We start from the raw sequence: 27,001 nt of genomic DNA on the forward strand, positions 1-27,001 counted from the left end.
CTGCTTGTGTTCCCTCTCTCTCTGTGTCTCTCTCTGTCAAATAAATAAATAAAATCTTAAAAAAATAAAGAATTGGAAGCATAAAGATACAGAAAATTTTAAATATTTTGTTGTTGTTGTTTAAGATTTTTTATTTATTTGACAGAGATAGCACAAGCAGGGGGAGCAGCAGAGAGAGAGGGAGAAGCAGGCTCCCTGCTGAGCAGGGAGCCCAATGCGGGACTCGATCCCAGGACCCTGGGATCATGACCCAAGCCGAAGGCAGTTGTGTAACCAACTGAGCCACCCAGGCACCCCTATTTTGTTGTTTTTAATAGGTAAAGAGTTTATTACTATCATTTAAATCCGGATCCTCAAAGCAAGTAGAGGCTAGAAAATAAGTTTTGCATTTGTTTTTACGACTTTATACTTCATACTTGCCCTGAGAGAAAGAATGAAAGGCAATTTACAGAAAGGTTAGGTGACCATAATACCAGTGGGCTCCCAGGAAGATATCTTGGTAAGTAATTGTACACTTTTCCCCTCAGTTTCTAGCAGGAGACCACTTTAGCCAGTCAACACAAAGACTCAGTCCTTTCCTTGCATGACATTTTACCAGAGCAGGAGGCGCAAAGGAGGGTGGAAGATGGGAGTATTTTCCGAGAAATTCTCCAGTTTCCCACTCAACCACTGTGTGAAGAGGATCTGTTCCCTGTTAAATTAATTAAACAAGGAGGTCATTAAAGTGAGGTGGCTCTAATATCTTGGTGGCCTACATGAACAAACCAAAACCAAACCTAAGCCTAGAAATGCTTCAAGGTTATGAAATTGAAATCTAAAGACAACCAATCACAAATAGCCAACAAGCCTTTCCCAAATAAGGCAACTGCTTAAGCTGTAGCCAATCAAATAATTTCCTTGCTTTGCTTCCACATCTGTTCTATGAATGTCTTGCCCCTAGCTCCTATCAGTGGAGTTCTCCTAATCACTTCCGGTCTGGTATTGCCCAACTGGAATGGATGTTTGCTTAAATAAATGCTTCATAATTTTAATGTGCCTCAATTGATCTTGTAACTCCCCTGAGTGTGAGCTGGCAGTTCAAAGAGGAGTCTGCAGATGGACTGTTTCTTTACCAAAGCCTGAGTATCCCACTTGCAAGCCAATGGGCTCACTCCAACTCCTCCCTGCTCTTTCTGTGCTACACAGCACTCAGTTCAAACATAAATCATATATGCAAATGTGCACTTGCTTCACTTGTTCACATGATACATTCATGCATCTGTTCTTGTGCCTTCCCCTTGTCACTTAAAGGCAGCCCCAAACTCATCCTGACATTTTGCTGAAATTTCCTATCCCATCTCCCCAACTGCCTCCTCAAAGTTTCTCTCGGAATATTACTCCTTTAGCTTCAATTCATCCTATTAATAGCAAATGTTAAATGTTAAGTGCTGGGCCACGGGCTAGTCAGCCTCACCAGGGGCTGGAGTAATTCCCCAGAGCAGAAGCCAGGGACATCAAAGGCAAGCAATGCCCAAGTCAGAGTTGTTCCCACATAATAAGTGGACCCTGTGAATTTGAAAGAGGTGGTTTAATCTTCTCAGTGTACATAATCATATATGTAGACATGAATTAATCAGAGTTATTTTCCCCTTCTAGATCCAAAAAAAATTATCTTGACTCTGGGAAGGGAGGTACTTCCATTAGTCTGCCTCAGGTGACCTGAGGTACACCCCACCCCTACTCCCGCCATTTCATAGCAAGACTCTAGGGACATCCCCAGTCCTGCTGAAGTGGAACAAAGAGGCTCCCAAGTTATGTTTCCCCGGTGACCATAACTGGTAGTACGAAAATTATGTCCTAAATCTACATCTGTGACTCACAGTCAGATGAAATATAAGATTCATAAAATATATATTGGAACCAGGGTGGAGAAATGATAGTGCCTAATTTGATTTTATGTGTCATAGTGGGAAGGACAGTGTACTTACAAAAATGTCCTCCTTCATTAAATTCCTGTAGTAGAAAGAGTAACATCATTTTATTTTTTTTATTTTTATTTTTTTTATTTTAAAGATTTTTTTTTTTTTTTAATTTATCTATTTAACAGAGATAGAGAGAGAGCACAAGCAGGAAGAGCGGCAGACAGAGGGAGAGGGAGAAGCAGGCTCTCCGCCGAGCAGGGAGCCCGATGCGGGGCTCGATCCCAGGACCCTGGGATCATGACCTGAGCCGAAGGCAGGCGCCTAACTGACTGAGCCACCCAGGTGCCCAAGAGTAACATCATTTTAAAAATCGTGTGATACAGAGTATCATGATATGACACCATTCTCCCCCACTCACTCATCTTTTACAAACAGTTCTAAGAGACTAAGGTTTCATTTATCACCTAGATCTGAGGTAATATATTTGTAATAAATAAAATTCCAGCCCAGGGGGTTACAGACTGAATGTGTCTCCCTCAAAATTCATATTGTAGGAGAGGAAAAATATCTTTCTAAGTTCTTGCCTAGAGCCCTTGTAACAAAAGACAGATTAACAAGAGAAAAACAAAAAGAAGTGTTTTTTTTAACATGTATACTCCGTGTACACATGGGAGACACCCAGGGAAAAATCTAACTCTCGAGGTGGCTTAGAATTCAGGCTTAAATACCATCTTCAGCTAAACTTAAAAGAAAAAAAAAAAGGCAGATGGGGTGCGTAGGTGGCTCAGTCGGTTAGGTGTCTGCCTTCCGCTCAGGTCATGATCCCGGGGTCCTAGGATCGAGCCCCTCATCAGGCTCCCTGCTCAGCGGGAGTCTGCTTCTCCCTCTGCCTCTCACCCTGCTCATGCTCACTCTCTCGCTCTCTCTCGCTCTCAAATAAACTTTTTAAAAAAGGAGGAGAAGAAGAAGAAAGAGAAAAGAAAGGGTGTTGGGGAGGCCAGTTTCAGGTAGGCACCTTCTCCATTGGTCACAGTCTCTTGTGATTTCGAGACAACCTTCTCTTCCTGGTGCAGAGGGAGATATCCTTACCACTGGGATTTCCCATATAAATGTAAATTTCCCTTACAGAAGTTTAATTTCTACTCCATTTTCTGAGCTTCTCCTATGTCTGCTGTTTCTTAATCACCTCAAAATAATTCTTATGCCCAAGAGGCATATTTTGGGGTGGAATATTCTGTCATTCTTCCATAAACTGAAACCTAATCCCCAATTTGATGGCATTTGGAGGCAGGGCCTTTGGGAGGTAATCAGGAGATGAGGGATTAGTTTCCTTATAAGAGAGATTCCACAGAGCTCTCTCACCCCTCTACCATGTAATAGAGGGCTCAGTGAGAGGGCTGTCTATATATTAGAAAGCAGTCCTCACTAGACACCTGAATCTGCTGTTGCCTTGATCCTGAACTTCCCTGCCTACAAAAGTGTGAAAAATAAATTTGTTGTTTATAAGCCACTTAGTCTATCATATTCTGTTATAACAATCCAAACCGACCAAGACACAAGGTATAGACATATCTAGGCCTGCCCTTAGACCCCGATTAGGGGGGTTCCTGGCCTGTGCCTTACCACCTGGGCTACCAGGATGCATCTCCTCTGTGACCAACACTGGTCAAGCCCCCAGAAAATGCTTCTCCAACATCTCTCACCCTTTGTACTCGAGACAAAAGGCACCTGAGTACAAATGCCAGGACAGTTAGTGGGTTGTGGGAAGCACGTGAGTGGCACAAACACTTAGGTTAGAGAAAAACAAAACAAAGTAACTTACCAATCCTTCCTCTGAGATACTGTGAGTGCAGGAGGTTCTTGCATGACAGACTGTAATTTCCCAGGAGGCTGAAGGTCCATTTTCTTGCTTCTCTTCATGTTCTAATTTGTGGTTCTGGAGGTTCTCATGACTTAGGGTGGTATTCAACACAATTGGCCATAACTACTAAGGAACATCTTGCGATATTAAATACAAGTTTGCATACTCATAAATTTGCTGTAACAGGCATGAAGCATGATACCAATTTCTTATACTGGACACCAAACACAAGAGTTTAAAGTGCTTTGTTTTTACTAAACTATTCAACAGCATTTAACTAAATTTTCAAAAAATATATCTAAAATGTCAGATTTATGGGGCATGTGGGTGGCTCAGTCGGTTGAGCATCTGACTCTTGGTTTTGGTTCTGGTGGTGATCTCAGGGTCATGAGGTTGAGCCCACGTAGGGCTCCATGCCCAGTGTAATCTGTTTGTCCCTCTCCCTCCCCCTCTGCCCTTCCTCCCACTGGCGGGTACAGGTGCACTCTCTCTCTCAAGATAAAATAAATAAAGGGGTGCCTGGGTGGCTCAGTCATTAAGCATCCACCTTCAGCTCAGGTCATGATCCCAGAGTCCTGGGATCGGGCCCCACATCGGGCTCTCTGCTCCGCCGGAAGCCTGCTTCTCCCTCTCCCACTCCCCCTGCTTGTGTTCCCTCTCTCGCTGTGTCTCTCTCTGTCAAATAAATAAAATCTTTAAAAAATAAATACATACATACATACATAAATAAAATGTCAGATTTATTTTTTTTAAAGATTTTATTTATTTGAGAGAGAGAGAGAGAGAAACAGCATGAGAGGGGGGAGGGTCAGAGGGAGAAGCAGGCTCCCCGCTGAGCTGGGAGCCTGATGTGGGACTCGATCCCAGGACTCCGGGATCATGACCTGAGCCGAAGGCAGTCACTTAACCAACTGAGCCACCCAGGCGCCCTCAGATTTATTTTTATTAAAATGTTGATATTGGTTAATAATTTGTTCTTTACTTCTTAGTAATTTTGAAAATTTTTTGAAGAAAATATTATTTAATATATCTATTCTAAAAAGTTAATTTTTCTGTTTTGTATTTATTTTAATATATACTTGAATGTAAATCTATTCAAACAGTATTTGAACACAATTATATTTCTTTTTTAATCCTTCAGATCATTGCCAAAAATCTTGATAACATAGTGATTTTGCTAAAGTAAAAGTAAGAAAAACAGATTAACAGAAACATTTATAAATTATGTGTCTTTTTTGGTCTTCCCAAAAATCAGTAGCCCATCAAAAGGACATTCAGACATGTGCAATATCATTAGATTTAGTCATATTTCACCAACTTTCTGCATATAAAAGCTATTGCCTTAAGTATGTTTTATTTTTGTCATTATGAGGATTTATCTATGTGGAAAGATAAAGCAAATTTTATTATAGTTGTTAGCTTGATTTATAGTTTTTAAATACTTAGACACTTGGAATGTACCTCCATTTGTATGCTGGCCCTGTATGTTAGTGACCTAGGATGAATTAGGTGCCTATTATTAATTCATCAGAATTAAGAGCAGTATATGCCTGGCACATTTACTCAAATGGAAATCCCTGCAGTCATTCAGATATAACAGATGCCCTTTTAAAAATGAAGTTATTCTTGTAAATTCTCCATTTATAATGCTGTCTTATGATAGGATGTCATGGACAATAATAGATACACCAGAGACATCCTTTGTAAAGTTATATACAGGAAGGTCATATATCATAAAGGAAAGAGAAAAACTTAGCAAGAGAAGGAAAGCAGATAAATTGAAGTAGACATTTTAACTGTTGTTGAAAGGCCCATATCAATGAGCCCATAATAGATAGGAGGGTAAGATTTTGTTAGACTTAATAGCCAGGGAAATGTGGGGCACCTGGGTGGCTCAGTTGGTTAAGGGTCCAACCCTTGATTTCAGCTCAGGTCATGATCTCAGGGTCGTAAGATCTAGCCCCATGTCAGGCTCCATGATGGGTGGAGCCTGCTTAAGATTCTCTCTCTCCCTCTCTTAAAAAAAAAGGGGGGGGCGCCTGGGTGGCTCAGTTGGTTGAGCGACTGCCTTCCACTCGGGTCGTGATCCCGGGGTCCTGGGATTGAGTCCCACATCGGGCTCCCAGCTCGTCGGGGAGCCTGCTTCTCCCTCTGACCCTCTCCCCTCTCATGCTGTTTCTCTCTCTCTCTCTCTCTCAAATAAATTTTTTAAAAAAAGGCAGGGAAATAAAAAATCAGTCATTTCTAGAGACTTAGAAACACCATGGAAAGGCAGGTAAGAACTTATTAATAGAAAATGGGAGCAAACATGCAAGGGAAAGAACAGGAATCAAGAAGTGTTGGGCACTCACCATGTGTAGGCCCAGTGCAAAGCACATAACGGACCTTGATACTTTCAGCTACATGACCCACTAGCCTTTTTTTTTTTAAGTAAACTCTGTGCCCAACGTGGGGCTCGAGCTCACGATCCCGAGATCAAGAGTCACATGCTCCACCGGCTGAGCTGGCCACAGGCCCACACCCATCAGCCTTACTAGGATTTACTACAGTAAGGCTGTACGAAGGAGACTGCCTGAAATACCTGCTAATGCCCAGAGGGCAAAGCTCCAACTTGTGAGGAAGCAGGCCCCACCTGTGCCCACCCGGCCCCATGCAGCAGCCATTTCATGCCTCTGTGCTTTTGCACATGCTTTCCTGTGGCTGGGTGCCTTAAGTCCACTAGCAAACTCCTACCCATCCTTCAAGCCTCAGCTCAAATATCACCCTCTCTGAGAAGTCTTAGCAAATTCTGCTGGGCCCAGCATGTTTATTTCCTCTTTCTGCTTCCTTAAAGCCCTTCATATCATTATACATATTAAAACATACCATGTTGCATTACAACGATCTGTCCTTTTGTCTGTCTCCTCTGGACAGTAGCAGCTTCTTGTGGGCAGGGTAATATCCGAGCACCTATATAATAGAGGCATACTGACTGAGAGAATAATTGAGTGAACAAATATACACAGGTACTATATACCAAACAGTGACCTGTAAACAACAGACAGGTAAACAGCTAGTGTGTATCTTTCTTACACCCGAGTGTATCTTACTTACGTTTTAGTTTAGCCTGCTGGAGGACTGAGTGTTACCCTCTTTTTCGTGGCAATATCTTTGAGACTAAAGGAAACAAGTGGATGATTCAAATGACTTATGTATGACACATGTCAACTTATGATATGACATCACTTTAGAGCCGTGCATCCAATAGAGCATTCTGCAGTGACGGAAATATTCTGATTTTGCACTTTCTGATATGGTAGCCACTAGCCACATGCAGCTATTGAGCCCTTGAAAAGTGGTAAGTGCAAATGAGGAACTGAATTTTATATTTTAATTGATTTAAGAGAACTACATGTGGCTGGTAGCTACTGTATTGGACACCATAGCTTTAGACAATCATTAACCGACAAGATAGTAGGGAAGTTCTACCTCATTATCATTTTTCTGTATAAAAACAAAAATCAGCCACTGACAAGCTGATTAACCTTTCTGTGTCTCATTTTATTTACCTGTAAACCCAACAAGAGGAACTAGAGGATAGAAGACGGACAGCTCAAAGCTCCATGAATGTACACCTCTGGGCTCAGTTCTCTTTCTGCCACAGCAAGCCCTCTGGAGGGGCAGCTGAAGGGAGCACCCCCCACCTCACCCCTTCCCAAAGTGGGAGGGCAGACAAATGCTTATGCGCCCATCCATGTGGGTGCAGGGGTTTCCTCCAGAGAGTTATAGATGATAGGTTCACTCCAATCTCTGAGTCAGAGGATCATGCAGAAAACACCTAACGCCTCTGGGGGAAATCCTAGATGCTAAATCTTACAGAAGAATGGAAAAAGGTCTCACTGGTGCACAGCAATGCATCTTCAAGCCCTTTCAATTCTTCATTCGGAGTGGTCTGGGGTCACTTCCTTCATCAGGGATAAGCCACTCAGCTTCTTTCCCTGGGGCTTTTTTTGTGCCTGGAGAGAGTGAAGCTTTGTAAATCCTGCTGTGCTTGTAATCAGGTTTACTAAGCCTGATTATCTAATTTTCACCTGCAGAAAGAAAGCATTTTGCAATCGCTCATCTCCAAGGAAAGGAAACGCCAAATCCCTCCCCAGGTTCTCTGAGACAACAGGGCTCACGTGACCACAATAGCTTGGAAAGACCCAAACAGCTTTTTCTTACAAGGGACGGAGGGGGGGTGGGGAGGGGAACAATGACCACACCACCAACCCCCTGAGGACAGACAACATGGGATGCAGAGAAATTGTGGCGGGGTGGCGGGGGGGGGAGGGGGGGCGGCGGACAGCTGCTGTAGCTCTAGGCCTGAGTTTCTCAAATTTGACTGAGTATCACGATCACCCCGGAAGGCTTGTTAAAAGATGACTGGGCTCTGCTCCAGAGTTTCTAATTTACTAGGTCTGGGGCAGGAGCCTAGATTGTGCATTTCTAAGTCCCTCAGTGATGCTAATGCAGATAACAATCCTGCTATCACACTTTGAGAACCACAGCTCCAAAGTCACGGCTTCAGCCTCCAGCTGCTTTTCGTGCAGTTCCATACAGGGTTCGAGTCAGTTCCTCAAAATGAAAAGATGTTTAAGTGTGTGTGCACGCTGACAGACGGGGCTTAGTTTTATGTTTCCCCATTGTCCGCTCCCCCACCCCTTGTGCCCAGACCCAAGCGCAGCAATGCAGAATGTATGCGGGTGGCATCCGGTGGGTATGAATCTCTGGAAGGTCTTTCCATCGATTCAGTCCCATGGGCAGCACCCTTGGCTGGAAAGCATGGTGGCCAAGAGCACTCCTATGCACAGAGGGACTGCCTTCTCTTCAAAGGGTCACAGCCCCCCAGCAGGACACCTGTCAAAGAAAGAAGAAAATTCATAAATGTGTAAGGGCTTTTGACAAAGGTCTGCCTTGGCCATGCACAACAGAAAGTTCACACTTCCACAGAAAAGCCATCAGGAAGGATGACAAAACTGTCCAGTTCACTGAAGGGTGTTAGACACCTTGTGTGTGAGCAAAAATCTGGAGCTCATCTTTTCTTTTTCTTTCTTTCTCTTTCTTTCTTTCTTTTTGCTAACATTTATATGTTACTTACCACATGCCATGCACTGTCCTAAAGACTTCACATATATTAACTCTTAATTTTTGGCATCCTTTAAGATAGCTATACTTTTATTCCCATTTGACAGTTAAGGAGACTGAGGTGTGAGGTCAAATGATAGGGCCAAAGTCACACTGCTAATAAGTAGTAGAACCAAGATTTGAATCCAAGAATCAAGAATCCATTCTAGAGAACTCTGTTGTTTTCTGTTCATCCATTTATTCATTTGTCTTGAGGAAGATTATTGACAAGAATGGAATACTTGTGTGGCCAGCATATACAATTCCCAAGAGGAAATACTAGTTGAGAAACAGCCTCAAGATATCTGTTGCTGGGTAAAAATGGAATCAAGGTAAAGTGAACTGGAACTGGAAGATTTCAATGGATCCTGACAACCAGCTTCATGCCCCTAGCTTCTCTCACTGGACGGGAATATTTGTGTTGACCAGCCAGCCAGTGCTGAAGACATGGCCAAATTTTTATCCAGGTTCTTACCTGAATTTCTTTCTAATAAGCATTTATCCTGCCCCTGCTATGTGCAAAACACTATGCTAGATATTAGATGGTAAAGGTAGGAAAAGAGAAACAAAATATGGTTATCACCCTCTTGGAGTTCACATCTGGGAGGGGGTAGAAAGGTAAACAGCCAGCTAGCATACCATTATTTATCTTATATTGTGACAATTTAGTCTGCTAGTTGAGATTTGTGAGTGCCTTCCCACTTTCACCATAGCCTTGATGGAGACATGGAAAATAGCTATTTATTTGTGTCAGGTAACCTAATGTGTACATTGCACAGTTAAAAAAATTTTTTTTAATATACACCATTTTTTTTAGATTTTATTTATTTATTTGAGAGAGAAAGAGAGAGAGCACATGAGGGTGGGGGAGAAGCAGACTCCCACTGAGTGGGGAGCCTGATGTGGGACTCGATCCTGGGACTCTGGGATCATGACCTGAGCCAAAGGCAGTCGCTTAACCAACTGAGCTACCCAGGTGCCCTACACCAACTTTTTAAAAAGATTTTATTTATTTATGGGGCACCTGGGTGGCTCAGTCAGTTACGCGTCCAACTCTTGATTTCAGCTCAGGTTATGATCTCAGGATGGTGAGATCAAGCCCTGCATAGGACTCTGTGCTCAGTGGGGAGTCTGCTTGACATTCTTTCCCTCTCCCTGTGCCCCTTCCCCTGCTTGTGCTCTCTCTCTCTTTAGATTTATTTATTTGAGAGAATGTGTATGTGAGCGTGAGTGGGGAGAGGGGCGGGGGGGGGGCGGGGGAGGCACAGAAGGGGAGAGAGAGGGACAAACAGACTCCTCGCTGAGCAAGGAGCCCAATGTAGGCCTCTATCTCACAACCCTGAGATCGTGACCTAAGCCGAAACCAAGAGTTGGACGCTCAACTGACTGAGCCACCCAGATGCCCCACAGTTAATTTGAATGCATATATCCCATGCCATATTTGGACATACTTATACTAAAAAAGTATTGGTCGTTCATCTGAAATTGTAACTTATTTGGGCTTTCTGTATTTTTATTTGCTAAATCTTGCAGCCTTGTACAGATTATCTTTAATCCTCATGATAATTGTTTGAGGTAGGCACTATTATTATCTATCTTTTACATATCCAGAAACTGAGACACAGTCAGGTTAGGTAATTGTCCAAACTTACACATCTCTTAACATATACTTAGAAACCAAGTTCTTAGGCCACTTTGTTTCTACCAATGGCCAATTTTATGCATGTTATGTTGATAACTACAATCATCTGTTTCACTGGATCCCATTTTCTGACCTTGTTCTCAAATTATCAGAATATACCTCATTCACACGACCAATAAGCAAAGCTCTTGGTCCTGCTTTTCAGAGTTAAAAAAAGAGATTCATGTGTTATGTAAAGGGAAGATAGGGATAGCATTTCTTCATTATGGAAAAAATCAGATCCATAATTTCTTTTTTTTTTTTTTTTTAGATTTTATTTATTTGAGAGAGAGCACAAGCGGGGGGTGGGGCAGGAGAAGCAGAGGGAGAGGGACAAGCAGACTCCCCACTGAGCGTGGACCCCAAGATCATGACCTGAGCCGAGGTCAGATGCTCAACCAACTGAACCACCCAGGTGCGCCCAGATCCATAATTTCTAAGAAGGTGGTGTGGCTTGTTGAAACACACAAGGGAATGAAGACCAGATTCTGGAATCACGTGATGCCAGAGGAGGAGAGAGCCCTACAACTCAACAAGAAATCTGTTCTAGGGGACAGATGGCATTAACAGCATTACAAGCTTACATTCTGGAACATCTGAGTTTGAAATTCTTCAAACAGCAACAACCTTGTTTCTTTGTACGACAATTAAAGCTACCCAACAGTGAGGAAGTGAATTTAGCTTGGTTCTTTGTGATATTGATCCTTTCAGCTCTGCCTCTGACTCCCCTTATCAGTCATTTTCCCTCAGATGTTAAAATGAAAACAAAGCCTATCTAATAGTACGCCAAAGCATTGGAAACACCACTGACCTTGACTCTAGACTCAAAGCAAAGGTGTCCCCTGCCCTGTCTCCATCAAACATGAATGGCTTATCAAAAGTTCAACATTTAGTTAGTAGCAGTGAATTTTAAGGTTACTAACATATGACACAACTACTTATAGTGGCTTTTATTTTTTCCAAATTTTTTTCCCCCTTAGCAGAAAAAGGAGTTTTTATGACCAGGCCATAAGATCTGCTTCTATTCAAGCTCTAATTATATAGGATTGAGCCATATGAAATTGCTATCTTTGTGGGTAAAAATTATCAAATATCAACAATCTCATATGGTTCACCTAATATAAATACACAGATAATATCTGCCATTTGCAACAACATGGATGAACCTGGAGGGCATTATACTAAATGAAATAAACCAGACACTGAAGGAAAAAAAATGCATGATCTCACTTATATTTGGAATCTAAAAAAGTCAAATACACAGAAGCAGAGAGTATAACAGTAGTGACCAGGAGCAGGAAGGTGGGGAAATAGGGCTATACTGGGAACAAAGCTGCAGTTATGTACAATGAGTGAGTCTCAAAAGCTAATGTACAGCATGATGGCTATAGTTAATAATACTATACTGAATAATGGAAATTCAATGCAAGAGTAGATTTCAGGTGCTATCATCACACACACAGAAATAGTAACCATGTGAGGAGATGATATGTTAATTAGCTTGACTATAGCAATCATTTCACCATGTATATGTATATTACATTATCGTCTTGTACACTTTATTTCTGTGTGTTGTACACTTTAAATACAATGTTTATTTAAAAATAAAATTTTAGGGGTGCCTGGGCGGCTCAGTTGTTTAAGCATCTGCCTTCAGCTCAGGTCATGATCCCAGGGTCCTAGGATCAAGCACCATGTCGGGCTCTCTGCTCAGGCGGGGAGCCTGCTTCTCCCTCTCCCTCTGCTTGTGGCTCCCCCTGCTGTGCTCTCTCCCTCTCTCTGTCAAATAAATAAATAAAATCTTAAAAAAAAAATTAAAAATACACATGATTTTTAAAAGATTAAAAAATTACACATGATATATAAATAAATACAGTCCTCCTTCATTCCTCCTGGTCATTTTAAGAATAATGACAAAAGATTCTCTAAAGGTTCCTAGTTACCTATACAATATGCAAACAATATAGATCTTAGTAAATTGTGGGAGAGCAGAGAATAAATGGTGGCAAGGGAGCATTCATGGAAAATTAGAACAAATTATAGATTCAGAGCTTGAACATAATTACACAAAACATGAAAAGCTGCCCCTGAGGTTATTCCAAAACACATGGTTCAAAGAACGGAGGATATCCCTGGCCAAAGAACTTTTCCTTTTCATTTTACTAGTAAGTTATAATTTTTGGGGGGCGCCTGGGTGGCTCAGTCGGTTAAGCGTCTGCCTTCGGTTCAGGTCATGGTCCCAGGGTCCTGGGATGGAGCCCCACATCGGGCTCCCTGCTCTGCAGGAAATCTGCTTCTCCCTCTGCTCCTCCTCCCACTCGTTCTCTCAATCTCTCAATTTCTCTCTCAAATAAATACATAAATCTTTTTTTTTTAAGTGTTTTTGACAACTTCTGAGGCCTTCTCTGAATGGCATGGAAAAGCTTCAACACAATTTGTAAAGGTGTCTACAAATACTAAGAAATATTGAAAATTACCTGTTGTTTTTGGCAAAATAGTAAAGTCTACCTGCTGGTTTTCTCCAAGTTCGGTACCTCTAAGTTGTATACCTTTTAGAGCTGGTGGGGGCCAGTCTTAGGATGGCTTTTAGCACAAACGTCACATTTTTTAACAGTGCTCTAAAAATTGGGACCCACAATATACTTCTGGGTCCACTTAAGAGCAGTATCTTAGGGGCGCCTGGGTGGCTCAGTTGGTTAAGCGACTGCCTTCGGCTCAGGTCATGATCCTGGAGTCCCGGGATCGAGTCCCGCATCGGGCTCCCTGCTCGGCAGGGAGTCTGCTTCTCCCTCTGACCCTCCTCCCTCTCATGCTCTCTGTCTCTCATTCTCTCTCTCTCAAATAAATAAATAAATAAAAATCTTTAAAGTTATAATTTTTGGTTTGTCCTTCAGGCTAGTGTACTGAACAAATAAAAAGCACATTTATTTTTAAAAACTGTCATGTCCCCCAGTATAATTGTTGGTACTTAAATATATTTGTGCGGGGGGGGGCTGAGAGTATTTCTCATTGTTTCATGTTTTGGATCACTTGCTTCCTTGTATGTTATTGGCGTTGTCATCCCTATTGACTCTAAGATCCTTTTAACAGTGAACATTATTAGGTTTATGCAACTTTGAGGGAACGAGTCATAACTATGCAATAGATTTACTTTGTTATGGGTAGAAGGAAAGAAGCCAGCAGCATCTGCTACAGGTTTTTCGTATCCTAAGGTGATTACCATAGGAATCTATATTTAGATATTTAGTTAGCGTTCAACAAATTTAGTTTATTTGCCATAAATCAATCTAGACCAGTAATCCCAACTGTGGTCCAAAGAATGTTATTTCTGAAAATACTTGTGGGATACAGTTAAACTAGTCCTTAGAGGAAAACGTAATACCTTTAAATGCTTGCATGAGAAAATAAGAGAGGCTAAAAATTGTTGAGCTAAGCATCTAAAGAAATTAGAAAAAATACAACAAAATAAACTGAAAGAAAGTAAAAGGAAGGAAGGAAGTGATAAAAAAATAAATCCATTAACTGGAAAACATGTATATCATCAAAGGGATTTTTTAAAAGCCAAAAGTTGGGTATTTAAAAACACTATTAAAACTGACAACCTCTTGGGGCGCCTGGGTGGCTCAGATGGTTAAGCGTCTGCCTTCGGCTCAGGTCATGATCCCAGGGTCCTGGGATCGAGTCCCGCATCAGGCTCCCTGCTAGGTGGGGAGCCTGCTTCTCTCCCTCTGCTTCTGCCTCTCTCTCTCTGACTTTCATGAATAAAAAATAAAAAAATAAAAAATAAAATAAAAAAAAAAAAACTGACAACCTCTGGGGAAAAAATGGATTAAGGAAAAGAAAAAAATAAGATGGAAACAAATACACTAATATTTTAAAAGATAAAATATTATAAACAATTTTATGCTATTTAATTGGGAAACGTAATGAAATAATTCATGGAAAATTTAACTTAAAACTAATTCAAGAAGAAATAGAAAGTTTGGGTAGTCCTATTTTAAAAAGATAATAATTTATGGGCGCCTAGGTGGCTCAATCAGTTTAGTGTCTGACTCTTGGTTTTCACTCAGGTTATTATCTCAGGGTCCTGGAATCAAGCCCCACATTGGGCTCCATGTTTTACAGGATTTCTTCTCCTTTAAGTGCTCACTGTTCTTGGTCATGCCACTTTGAAGAATGAAGAGGTAGACCAGACAGAGAGTGGTGGGCTGCAAAGCAAAGTTTATTGAGCAATAGTAAAGTTTATTGAGTGATAGAATACAAAGCTCCCAAAAAGGGAGGGGACCGAGAGGGTTGCCACTGTTGTTTCTAAGTCTAGGGATTTTTAATCTGATTAAAGCCCTTCCAGGGCTCCTCCAAGGATGGTGTAAAATCCTTTTAAGGGTAGTTTGCCTTTCTTCCAACTATCCTTCATTACATGCTCAGTGCAGTCTGCTTGTCCCTCTCCCTCCCCCTCCACTTGTGCACGCTCGCACTCTCTCTCAAATAAAATCTAAAAACAAACAAAACAAAACCCCATTTTATTTATTTATTATTATATTTTTTTAGATTTTATTTTTAAGTAATTTCCACACCCAACATGGGGTTTGAACTCACAACCCCAAGATCAAGAGTCACACACGCTCCACTGACTGAGCCAGCCAGGTGCTCCAAGAAACCTACTTTAATTATAAATTTCATAAGAGAATTTTTTTTAATGGCCAAGCTGGGTTTATACAAGAATGGTTTAATATTAGAAAATCCAGGGGTGCCTGGGTGGCTCAGTCAGTTGACTGACTCTTGATTTCGACTCAGGTCATGATCTTGGGGTCAATCCCATGACCCCAACATCGGCTCCACACTCAGCAGGGAGTCTTCTTGAGATTCTTTCCCTTTTTCGCCCTCCCCCTCTGCCCCTCTCCTCATGCATACTCTCTCTCAAATAAATAAATAAAGTCTTTTTTAAAAAAACCCATGAACACACTTAATCACAACATATTAAAGGAGAAAAACCATGTGATCTTCTCAAATACATGCAGAAATGGTGTTTGAGGGACACCTGGCTGGCTCAGTTGGTGGAGTATGGGACTCAATCTCAGGGTTGTGAATTTGAGCCCCATGCTGGGTGTAGAGATTACTTTAAAAAATAAAATCTTAGGGACGCCTGGGTGGCTCAGTCGGTTAAGCGTCTGCCTTCAGCTCAGGTCATGATCCCAGGGTCCTGGGATTGAGTCCCACATCGGGCTCCTTGCTGAGCGAGGAGCCTGCTTCTCCCTCTGCCTGCCTCTGTCTCTCTCTCTCTCTGATAAATAAAATCTTAAAAAAATAAAAAATAAAATAAATAAAATCTTAAAAAAAAAAAAAGAAATGGTTTTGATAAAACTCAAAATTCAGTCCTTCCTGCGGCACTCGAGGGATCATGGCTGATCCTTGCCTGAGGCAGATCAAGATCAAAACTGGTGTGGTGAAGCGATTGGTCAAAGAAAAAATGATGTATGAGAAAGAAGCAAAACAACAAGAAGAAAAGATCAAAAAAACGAAAGCTGAAGATGGTGAAAATTATGCCATTAAAAAGCAGACAGAGATCCTGCAAGAGTCCCGGATGATGATCCCAGATTGCCAGCGCAGGTTGAAAGCAGCATAAACCGATCTTCTGCAGTTATTAGAGAGTGAAAAAGACTTGGAAGAAACTGAGGAATATAAGGAAGCATGTTTAGTCCTGGATTCAGTGAAGTTAAAAGCCTGAAGTTTTTCTGTACAGGGTGTTTTCTGCATTAAATCCTGGGATCCATTCCACAGTTCATTATTTTTGACCACTGCTGTATGTTCAAATAGTATGAGAATGTGATTCTTTTTATGCAGTTGCATATATTTTTCTTTGCCTAATTTAATGTGCCAAATAAATGAGTTCGTCTAAAAAAAAAAACAACTCAAAATTCATTCATGATTAAAATCTATAATCTTCTAGGGGCACCTGGGTGGTTCAGTCAGTTGGGCATCCAACTTGATTTTGGCTCACATTGGTCATGATCTTGGAGTCCTGGGATCAAGCCCTGTGTCAGGCTCCCCGTTTGGCAGGGAGTCCGCTTGAGGATTCTCTCTCTCCCTCTCCCTCTGCCCTCCCCCGCCCCCACTCAAGCAAGCTCTCTCTCTCAAATGAATAAATCTTTTAAAAAATCTATAAAATATTCTATAGCAAAAGAAGTATAAAAGGGTGCTTTTTTTTTTTTTAAAGATTTTATTTATTTATTCATGAGAGACAGAGAGAGAGAGAGAGACAGAGGCAGAGGGAGAAGCAGGCTCCCCGCGGAGCAGGGAGCCCAATGCGGGACTCGATCCCAGGACCCTGGGATCATGACCTGAGCCGAAGGCAGACGCTTAACCGACTGAGCCACCCAGGCGTCCCAAAAGGGTGCTTCTTAATCTGGAAAAAAGAAGGTATGCCAAAACCTTTAGCAAATATCACTTTTTTTTTTTTTTTTTTTAGAGAGAGAGAGCAGGGCGGGCCATGGGGGGTAGTGGGTTGGGGAGCAACACAAGGAGAGAAAGCAAGTCTCAAGCAGGCTCCACACCCAGTGCTGAGCCCAACACATGACTTGATCTCACCACCCTGAGATCATGACCTGAGTCAAAATCCAGAGTCCGATGCTTAACTGACTGAACCACCCAGGCACCTCATGCAAATATCGCTTTTAATAGAAAAAAAAGCATTCCTTTTAGAATCTAAATGACCCTACCACTGCTTTTGTTCAACATTGTACCAGAGCACTGAACCAACAGTGAGATAAGAAGATTTAAGAAGTACAAAGATTAGAAAGAAAAGCTATTAGACACATGAAAAGATCCTCAGTATCACTAATCATTATGAAAATGCAAATGAAAGCCACAATTAGGTTATCCCCTTACACCCATTAGAATGACTAAGATCAAAAAGCCAAGAAATCACAAGTGTTGGTGAGGATGTGAAGAAAAAAGAACCCTTGTGCACTGTTGGCAAGAATGTAAATTGGTGCAGCCACTATGGAAAACAGTACAGAGGTTCTTCAAAAAATAAAAAAGTAATACCATATGATCCATAATTCCATTACTGGATATTTACCAAAGAACATGAAAACACTAATACAAAATGATATATACACGCCTGTCTATTATGGCATTATTTACAAGAGCCAAGATATGGAAGTAATCCAAGTGTCCACTGATAGACAAATGGATAAGAAAGATGTAGTACATGTATGTGTATATGTGTGTGTGTACACGTACATACGTGCACACATACACATACACACAGTGGAGTATTACACAGCCGGAAAACAGAAGAGATCATGCCATTTGCAACAATATGGATAGACCTAGAGGGTATCATACTAAGTGAAATAAGTCAAAAATGGAAAGACAAACACCATATGATTTCACTTATATGTGGAATCTAAGAAAACAAATGAGGGGCGCCTGAGTGGCTCAGTCAGTTAAGCATCTGCCTTGGGCTTAGGTCATGATCCCAGGGTCCTGGGATTGAGCCCCGAGTCAGGCTCCCTGCTCAGCGGGGAGTCTGCCTCTCCCTCTCCCTCTACCCCTCCTCCCCCTGCTTGTGCTCTCTCTCACACTGTCTCTCGCAAATAAATAAATCTTTTAAAAAAAATAAGTAAAAAATAAAAAAACGAATAAATAAACAAAAGGCAGAATCAGACTTATAGAGAACAAACTGATCGCTGCCAGAGGGGAGGGGGTGACAGGATGGGCAAAATGGATGAAGGGGATTGGAGGACACAGGCTTCCAGTTATGGAATGAATAAGCCACGGAAATAAAAGGCACAGTGTAGGGGATACAGTCAATGGCATTGTAATATTGTTGTATGGTGACAGATGGTAGCTACACTTGTGGGGAGCATGGCATAACATATAGAGAAGTTGAATCACTGTGTTGTATACCTGAAACTAATATAAAATTCTGTGCCAAGTAGGGCGCCTGGGTGGCTCAGTTGGTTAAGCAACTGCCTTCGGCTCAGGTCATGATCCTGGAGTCCCGGGATCGAGTCCCGCATCGGGCTCCCTGCTCGGCAGGGAGCCTGCTTCTCCCTCTGACCCTCCCCCCTCTCATGTGCTCTCTCTCTCTCATTCTCTCTGTCTCAAATAAATAAATAAAATCTTTAAAAAAAAAAAAAAAAAAAAAATTCTGTGCCAAGTATACTAAAAAAAATGCTAAAAAAAATAGAAACAAAACTATTATCATACACAGATATGATTGTCCACATAGAAAGTCCTAAACACTCTACGGAAATACAAAACCATTCATGTATAATTAATGAGAGCATAGTAAGGTGGCTGAATAAGAGTTCAACTTACCAAACTCAGTTGTATTGCTATACACTAACAAGAAGTGGTTAGAAAATACAACTGGGGGGGGCACCTGGGTCGCTCGGCTGGTTGGGCGTCTGCCTTAGGCTCGGGTCATGATCCCAGGGTCCTGGGATCAAGCCGTCCATTAGGCTTCCTGCCCAGCAGGGAGCCTGCTTCTCTCCCTCTGCCTGCCGCTCCCCCTGCTTGTGCTCTCTCTCTTTCTCTCTGACAAATTAAAATCTCCAAAAAAAAAAAAAGAAAGAAAAAATATAACTGGGTACAGACAGACAAAGCTAATGTGGAGTAATAGAGGTCAGAATAGTGATTCTCTTTGGCATTGTTCACTGGAAGGAAGCATGACAGAGCCTTCTGGTGTGTTGGAAATACTCTATATCTTTTTCTGTATGGTAATTATAGGAATGATACATATGCACAAGGTCACTGAGCTTATACTTAAGATTTGTGCACTTTACTATGTAAGTTTTACATCAGTAAAAAAGTTTTCAAAATGTTACTAAATGATACAATTTGAAATGGCAAGAAAAATATATGGTATCCAGGAATACATAGTCTCCCCCTAAGTCACGGTGTTTCACATTACACGGTTTCAGTCATCTGTGGTTAACCATGATCTGGAAGCAGATGATCCTCCTTCTGACAAATCATCAGGTCAGTAGTATCTTAATGCTACAATGCCTATATCACGCACCTCACTTCATCTCATCACATAGGCATTGTATCATCTCACATCAACACAAGAAGGATGAGTATAGTATAAAATATTTTGAGGGAAAGAGACCACATTTACATAACTTTTATTGCGGTATATTATTATAATTATTCTATTATATTATTAGTTACTGTCATTAACCTCTTACTGTACCTAATTTATAAATTAAACTTTATTAAAGGTATTGTATGTATAGGCAAAAACTGGGATCGAGCCCCGCATCGGGCTCCCTGCTCTGTGGGAAGCCTGCTTCTCCCTCTCCCACTCCCCCTGCTTGTGTTCCCTCTCTCGCTGTGTCTCTCTCTGTCAAATAAATAAAAAAAAAAATCTTTAAAAAAAAAGATAAATTATTGAAAAATATTAAAGAAGCTCTAAACAAAAGGAGATATAGGTCATGTTCATTTTATTGGAAAACTCAAGATTATAAAAAATATTGATTAGTTCTAAACTAATGCAAATTGAAGAAGTCAGATAAGGGAGTGTTGAAAGATAAACTGAGGCAGGGGTGCCTGGGTGGCTCAGTCGGTTGAGCATCTGATTCTTGGTCTAGGCTCAAGTCGTGATCTCATGGGTCCTGAGATTGAACCCCACGTTGGGCTCTGCACTCAGTGGGGAATCTGCTTGAGATTCTCTCCCTCTGCCCCTCCCCCCATGCACGTGTGTGCAATCTCTCTCTCTCTCTCTAAAATAAATAAATCTTTAAAAATTTTTTTGAGGGGCACCTGGGTGGCTCAGTCGATTAAGCGTCTGCCTTTGGCTCGGGTCATGATCCCAGGGTTCTGGGATCGAGTCCCGCATTGGGCTCCCTGCTCAGGGGGAAGCCTGCTTCTCCCTCTCCCACTCCCCCTGCTTGTGTTCTCTCTCTCTCTCACTGTGTGTCTCTCTGTCAAATAAATAAATAAAATCTTTAAAAAAAATTTTTTTTAATAAAAAAGATAAATTGAGGCATATTAAAAATTCTAAGAGTTTATTTCAACAGAAATCAGATTTGAATCAGACAGCACCAAAATGGAAGTGGTTATGAGCACTCCACTGACAGGAGCTCAGGGAAAGACCTATGGAGGAAAGGCAGAAGCAAAGTAAGGAAATAATTGACTGGTTATAGCTTAAAGCCTACTTGGCTGTTTTTGATGGGTCGTCCTTAGTATTTTGGTCTCATAACCTTGAGGCATTTACAGACTTAGATTTGCTCATGTAGGCCACCATGGCATTAGACCCACATCAGTCTAATGGCCTCTTCATTTAATTAACAGTAAGCGATGGGAGTACAGGGGGGAATGGTCTGCCAAATATCAAAACTTATCACACAGCTGTTTTATTAAGACTGTATATATAAAAAAAAAAGACTGTGTAGTATTGGTAGAGGGACCAATGGAATATAACAGAGAACTTAGCAACACACACACACAGATACTTGACATATGACAGAGGTGTCATTCAGGTCCCTAATGAAAGAACACCTAGAGAACTGTGATCCTTATGGGGGATAAAAAAAAAGATGAAATTGAATTCTTCCCTCACACCACACATAAAAAACAGTTCCAAATGGAATAGACTTAAATATGAAGGATAAAACTCTAGAACTGTTGAAAGAAATGAGAAGATACCTTCATGACTTTCAAGGTTGGGAAAATTTTCCTTTTTTTTTTTTAGAAATATTTTTTTATTTTTTATTTTTTTTATTTTTTGGTAAGCTCTATGCCCAACATGGGACTTGAACTCATGACCCTGAGATCGAGAGCCAACTGAGCCAGCCAGGAGCCCCAGGAAAGATTTCTTAAACAAAAACTACAATGCGTTAGCCACTGAAAACAAGACTGATAGATTCAATTACGAAGGCCATCAGAGTATATGACCCCAAAATATGCAACTTTGGCATAAGCGTTATTTGGGGCTGAAGGCAACTGAAAAACAGCAAAGGCAAAGCTTTCCACCCTCCTGCTTTCTACCTAAAAGCAGGGTGTATAAATTTTCCTTTATGAAGGCGCTCCCCTTACTTCTCCCAACCCGGAAGAAAAGAACTGCCAGAGACACTCTTATCACCCCAAGACTGCATGAGATTGAGTCTGCATAACAAAGGTTACTAAAATAGTCCTTCTCTTCCATTAGTTCCCCCTGCCCCGTATTTATCTTCCTGCAATTTACTACCCCTAGAAGCCTAAACTATTTTCCTTTGTCTTGCCACTTCTCCACAATTTATTGCCCTTTGTTAAGATAGTATTAGATCCCCTAATTCTAACCACCCCTTTGAGCTGCTCATCACAGTTCTCCTGTGTGTATGTACTTTGCACACATAAACAAACTCTGGGGTTTTTTTTCTCCTGTTAATCTGTCTTTTGTCAGTTTAATTTGAAAGATCCCAGTTACTGAATATAAGAGGATGAAGGAAAGAGGTTTTTCACCTCCCCTATAATTACATTAAAAAGAAGAAGCCATTGGGGTGCCTGACTGGCTCAGTTGGGAGGAGCATGTGATTCCTGATCTCGGGATTGTAAATTTGAGCCCCACGTTGGGTGTACAGATTATTTAAAAATAAAATCTTTAGGGGCACCTGGGTGGCTCAGTCGTTTTAGCATCGGACTCTTGATTTTGGCTCAGATCATGATCTCAGGGTTGTGAGATTGAGCTCCTTCTCAGGCTCTGCGCTCAGCACAGTCTGCTTCTCTCCCTCTCCCTCTGCCCCTCCCCCTGCTCACACATGCTCTCTCTCTCTCTCTCTTTTTTTTTTTTTTTTAAAGATTTTATTTATTTATTTGAGACAGAGAGAATGAGAGAGACAGAGAGCACATGAGAGGGGGTAGGGTCAGAGGGAGAAGCAGGCTCCCCGCCAAGCAGGGAGCCCGATGCGGGACTCGATCCCGGGACTCCAGGATCATGACCTGAGCCGAAGGCAGTCGCTTAACCAACTGAGCCACCCAGGCGCCCTCTCTCTCTCTCTCTTAAATACATCTTTAAAAATAAATAAAATAAAATCATTAAACAAAATTGGACAAAACAGATGAAGAAACAAAAATTGCCAACAAGCAAATGAAAAGATGCTCAACTTTATGAGTAATCAGAGAAATGCAAATTAACAGCACAATGAGATACCATTACACTCCCACTAGATTAGTTAAAATTGAGAAGCATGACAGTGTAAAGCTGCACTTACTAAAAGAATATGAACCAAATTGGAAAGCCTCACATACTGCTTGGTCAGATAATAATCATTTTGGTAAATAGTTTGGCTTATCTTATAAGGCTGAACATACACGCACACTCAAAATTCCAGTAATTTTACTCCTAAATCGATGCCCTCTGAAAATTTTGGCTTAAATAAATTTGAAAGATGGTTCATGGATACATTTTCTAATATAGTAAAAACAAAAACAAAAAATCAGAAAAGTAGCCATAGTCCATCAACAGAAGAATAAAAATAAATTATGGTAAAGGGGTGAAAGGGCGTGGGAGGTACAGGCTTCCAGTTATGGAATGAGTAAGTCAAGGAGATGGAAGGTACAGCACACAGCATATAGTCAATGGTATTGTGACAGTGTTGTATGGTGACAGATGGTAGGTACATTTGTGGGGAGCACAGCATAACGTATAGAGAAGTTGAATCACTATATTACACACCTGAAATTAGGGTAGCATGTGTATCAACTGTACTTCAGCTAAAAAAAAAAAAAAATACTGGCCACCTGGGTGGCTCAGTTGGTTAAGCAACTGCCTTCGGCTCAGGTCATGATTCTGGAGTCCTGGGATCGAGTTCCACATCGGGCTCCCTGCTCAGCAGGTAGTCTGCTTCTCCTTCTGCCCCTCCCCCCACTCTCTTTCATGAGCCCTCACTCTCTCTCTCAAATAAATAAATAAATAAATTTAAAAAAAATAGTCCATTCCAAAAAAAGAAAGAAAGAAAGCAACTAAGCAAGGGCCTCATAAACCCAAATCAGGAGCACGGTTACCAGGATCACTACACGGCTGAACTCCATGGGAGCCATTTCTGTTGCAGGTCTTGTGCATGATGCATGCAGTGAGTTCCTAGAGTTCTGGTGGTGCTTGTGTTTACCTTCACCGGGAAGGCAAGTGAATGGAAAAGGAAACTACACAGAAAAGTGGGCAAGGGTATAAACTGGCAAATCAAAGAAGAGAAAATCTGAATGATCAACAGCTATACAAAAAGATACTCAATCTTTATACCAATCAGGGAAAGTTTACAAGTTAAAACAAGGTGCCATTTTCCATCCATAGGACTGACACTATTTAAAAATCTGATGACAGGGCGCCTGGGTGGCTCAGTTGGTTGAGCGTCTGCCTTTGGCTCAGGTCATGGTTCCGGGGTCCTCGGATCAAGTTCCCCATCGGGCTCCCTGCTCAGCAGGGAGTCTGCTTCTCCCTCCCCCTCTGCTGCTCCCCCTGCTTGTGCTCTCTCTCTCTCTCTCACTCTCTCTCTTAAATAAATAAATAAAATCTTTAAAAATAAAAATAAAAATCTATTGAGACCTATAGAGAATGGGGGGGCCATTTTTAGTAAGATTGAAGAAAAACATGCTGGGTCCCGGAGATTCCTATTCTAAGTAAACACCCTAGAGACACTTTCGCACACAGTGATACCCCCATAAGTGCCCACCACTGCAATGTTTGACAAAACCTAATTGTTCTTCAGGAAGGAAACAAATAAACTGGGAATAATTTATATATGAATTGCATGAAGAAGCCCAAAGGTATGTATAAACATGGAATGTTTATGGAATGAATGAAATGGAATGAATCTGGGGTGCCTGGGCGGCTCAGTCGGTTAAGCATCTACCTTCGGCTCAGGTCACGATCCCAGGGTCCTGGGATCGAGCCCCACATCGGGCTCCCTGCTCCGCGGGAAGCCTGCTTCTCCCTCTCCCACTCTCCCTGCTTGTGTTCCCTCTCTCTCTGTCTCTCTCTGTCAAATAAATAAATAAAATCTTTAAAAAAAAAAAAAGAAGAAATGGAATGAATCTCAAAAATAAAGTGAACTGAAGAAAGTATCACATTTTATCTATTCAATTTTTTAAAATTAAATAATCTCTCATATATCTCATTTGTGTGAGATAACTAGAACTTGTTACTTGCTTGTATTGTTTGTGTGTGGGCAGGAATGATCTGGAAGAGTGCGAAAAATTGATGATTCAGGAAAGAGCAGAGCCAAAAGAATAAACTCCTTGAGAAGGTGAGAGGAGATGGGGTGCAGAGTGGAGGGATGGGGCTTTGTAATGGATTGTTCTTAAAATATTTTTGGTGATTAGCTAACCTTGAGGTTTGGGATAAGCAAGGTGAGGCAGTGGAAAGGAACTTTCTTCTCCAGGTAATCTTTCTCCACTTAAACAAAGAAATAAATAAGCAGGGGCGCCTGAGTGGCTCAGTCGGTTAAGCGTCTGCCTTCGGCTCAGGTCATGACCCCAGGGTCCTGGGAACGAGCCCCACATTGGGCTCCCTGCTCGGTGGGGAGCCTGCTTCTCCCTCTCCCTCTGTGCTCTCGCTCTTTCTCTCTTCCAAGTAAATAAATAAAATATTTTAATAAAAAAAAAGAAGCAGTAAATAAGTTGTAAGAGGAAATATAAGAAAATAAAATCCAGCCTGTAACAATGTTGAGAGTATGGACAGTGAAGCTGCTCCTCCTGCGTTAAAAAAATAACTTTAAATTTATCTACAGGCCCCAACCAAAGGCACCATCTGATTTACTCATCTCTTTACATAAGATTAATTATTTGAGCTAAATTAAAATTCTCATCTTGTGATCTGAAGTCGCATAGCCCTGTTGACTGAAATGGGAATTTGGTCCACTAGGTGGTCTGAATTTGTGAAAACTACAACCCCCAAAACACACTACAGCCAGGACCACCTGCCCAGGGGAAAAAAGAATGGGATGTTTCTTTCTTTTTTTCTTTTGTAAGTGGGCTCCACACACAACATGGGGCTTGAACACCTGACCCTGAGATCCAGAGTCACATGCCCTACCAACTGAGCCAGCCAGGTGCCCAAGAAAAAAATTACAAATCACAAATATATGTACCCCCAACCCCCCACATACTACTTGTTAATCTCACAGCAGTTTTTAATATTAATTAGCATTTTAAGTTAAAAACTAACTTGAGTCATCTAATGAAATGTCTCTTTTTTTAAAGGCCAGTGACCAAGTTGGGTCTGTGTAACCCATTTTCATTGTATTCTTTTATCTCCTCCTGTCATCATGCACAATTATACAGTAATTTTGTAAGTTTATAATAATACTGATAAACCCCTATTACTGGCAGATTTAACAATTTATCTGTAATCTTCTCCCAAAGTAAATGCAACTGTGTATCACCCAAAATGTCAACAGTATAAACTGAGTTGACAGTTGTACGAAGTTGTATCATTTCAACATTTGAAATAATTTGTAACCCCTCTTTCTTATTGTTTGAATGCAACCAAATAGCCACTGTGTGAAGCAATTAGGAAGCAGTGGAAAATAATGTGTAGCAGACTTAGAGCTGGTGAGAACGGGAAAGAGAAGGGAGGATGCTCTGATAACGGAGGGGGGGATCGCTATTTTTAATTTAACAGAGCATGTATCCCCATAAGCATTAATGTGGATATGTATAAAACAGGTTGTCCCTTGGAAGTTCTTTCTTTGGTTTCTGGTTTATCTTTTTACGTTGCAAAAGGGTTTGTTTCCACAAGGTCCATGGCTAAGCAGTCTTCAGACTTTTTTTTTTTTTTTAAGATTTTATTTATTTATTTGAGAGAGAGAATGAGAGAGAGAGAGAGAGAGAGCATGAGAGGGGGAGGGGCAGAGGGAGAAGCAGACTCCCTGCCGAGCAGGGAGCCCGATGCGGGACTCGATCCTGGCACTCCAGGATCATGACCTGAGCCGAAGGCAGTCGCTTAACCAACTGAGCCACCCAGGCGCCCTTTTCAGACTTTTTTATTTGGCCATCTAATCAGCTACTGCATGAGAGTTATGACCCAGTTACCTTTTAATCAATTTATTCTTGAAAAGATGTTGTGAACTTACCTTATTTTATTAGTAAGTTCTGGCAGGTATGTACATTTTTATGGAGGCAACGTTATAACTCTCAAAGATGTTCAAAAGGGTTTGTGACCCCAGAAAATCCAAGGACACTGCATGAAGATAAGCTCTCGTCAGCCACGTGGAAACACGGCTCCGGCTTCCGGGCTCGAATCCGGTGGGGCCTGTCCTCTGAGCAGTCCTCCGAAGCGCCATCTCCAGCAGGGGTCGCTGCGCCGCCGCCGCCGCGCCCGTGAGCCCCGCCCGGCCCGCTCTCGCCGCGGCGGCGCTGACGGAAGGGGCGGGGCATGGCGGGGCGGGGCCTGGAGGGCCGGGGCTGCAGGGCCGCCGGGAGGGGCGG

At 41.6% G+C, this 27,001-nt stretch overlaps 1 protein-coding gene and 1 long non-coding RNA gene across 3 annotated transcripts; one reads left to right on the top strand and one right to left on the bottom strand.

The window, feature by feature from the left end:
- Nucleotides 1-377: 377 nt before the first annotated feature.
- On the bottom strand, nt 378-26,847 carry LOC145723066 (uncharacterized). Of its 2 annotated transcripts, XR_014147864.1 has the most exons (6): nt 26,647-26,847; nt 7,642-7,757; nt 6,856-6,918; nt 6,628-6,711; nt 3,724-3,853; nt 378-691 (listed from the first exon to the last, which is right to left on the bottom strand). It is a non-coding gene; the product is annotated as an uncharacterized LOC145723066 (long non-coding RNA). The 2 variants fall into 2 exon arrangements; XR_014147863.1 differs by lacking the exon at nt 26,647-26,847 and having other exon boundaries at nt 7,642-8,048.
- On the top strand, nt 15,965-16,487 carry LOC145722857 (tubulin-specific chaperone A-like). Its single transcript, XM_081827491.1, is given in 1 exon segment — nt 15,965-16,487. A coding segment is annotated over 1 exon segment (327 nt). The 5' UTR covers nt 15,965-15,986; the 3' UTR covers nt 16,314-16,487.
- Nucleotides 26,848-27,001: the final 154 nt, after the last annotated feature.

The sequence above is a fragment of the Leptonychotes weddellii genome, chromosome 8, assembly GCF_054177405.1.
Source record: "Leptonychotes weddellii isolate Sample4059 chromosome 8, ASM5417740v2, whole genome shotgun sequence".
NCBI classification, from domain to species: domain Eukaryota; kingdom Metazoa; phylum Chordata; class Mammalia; order Carnivora; family Phocidae; genus Leptonychotes; species Leptonychotes weddellii.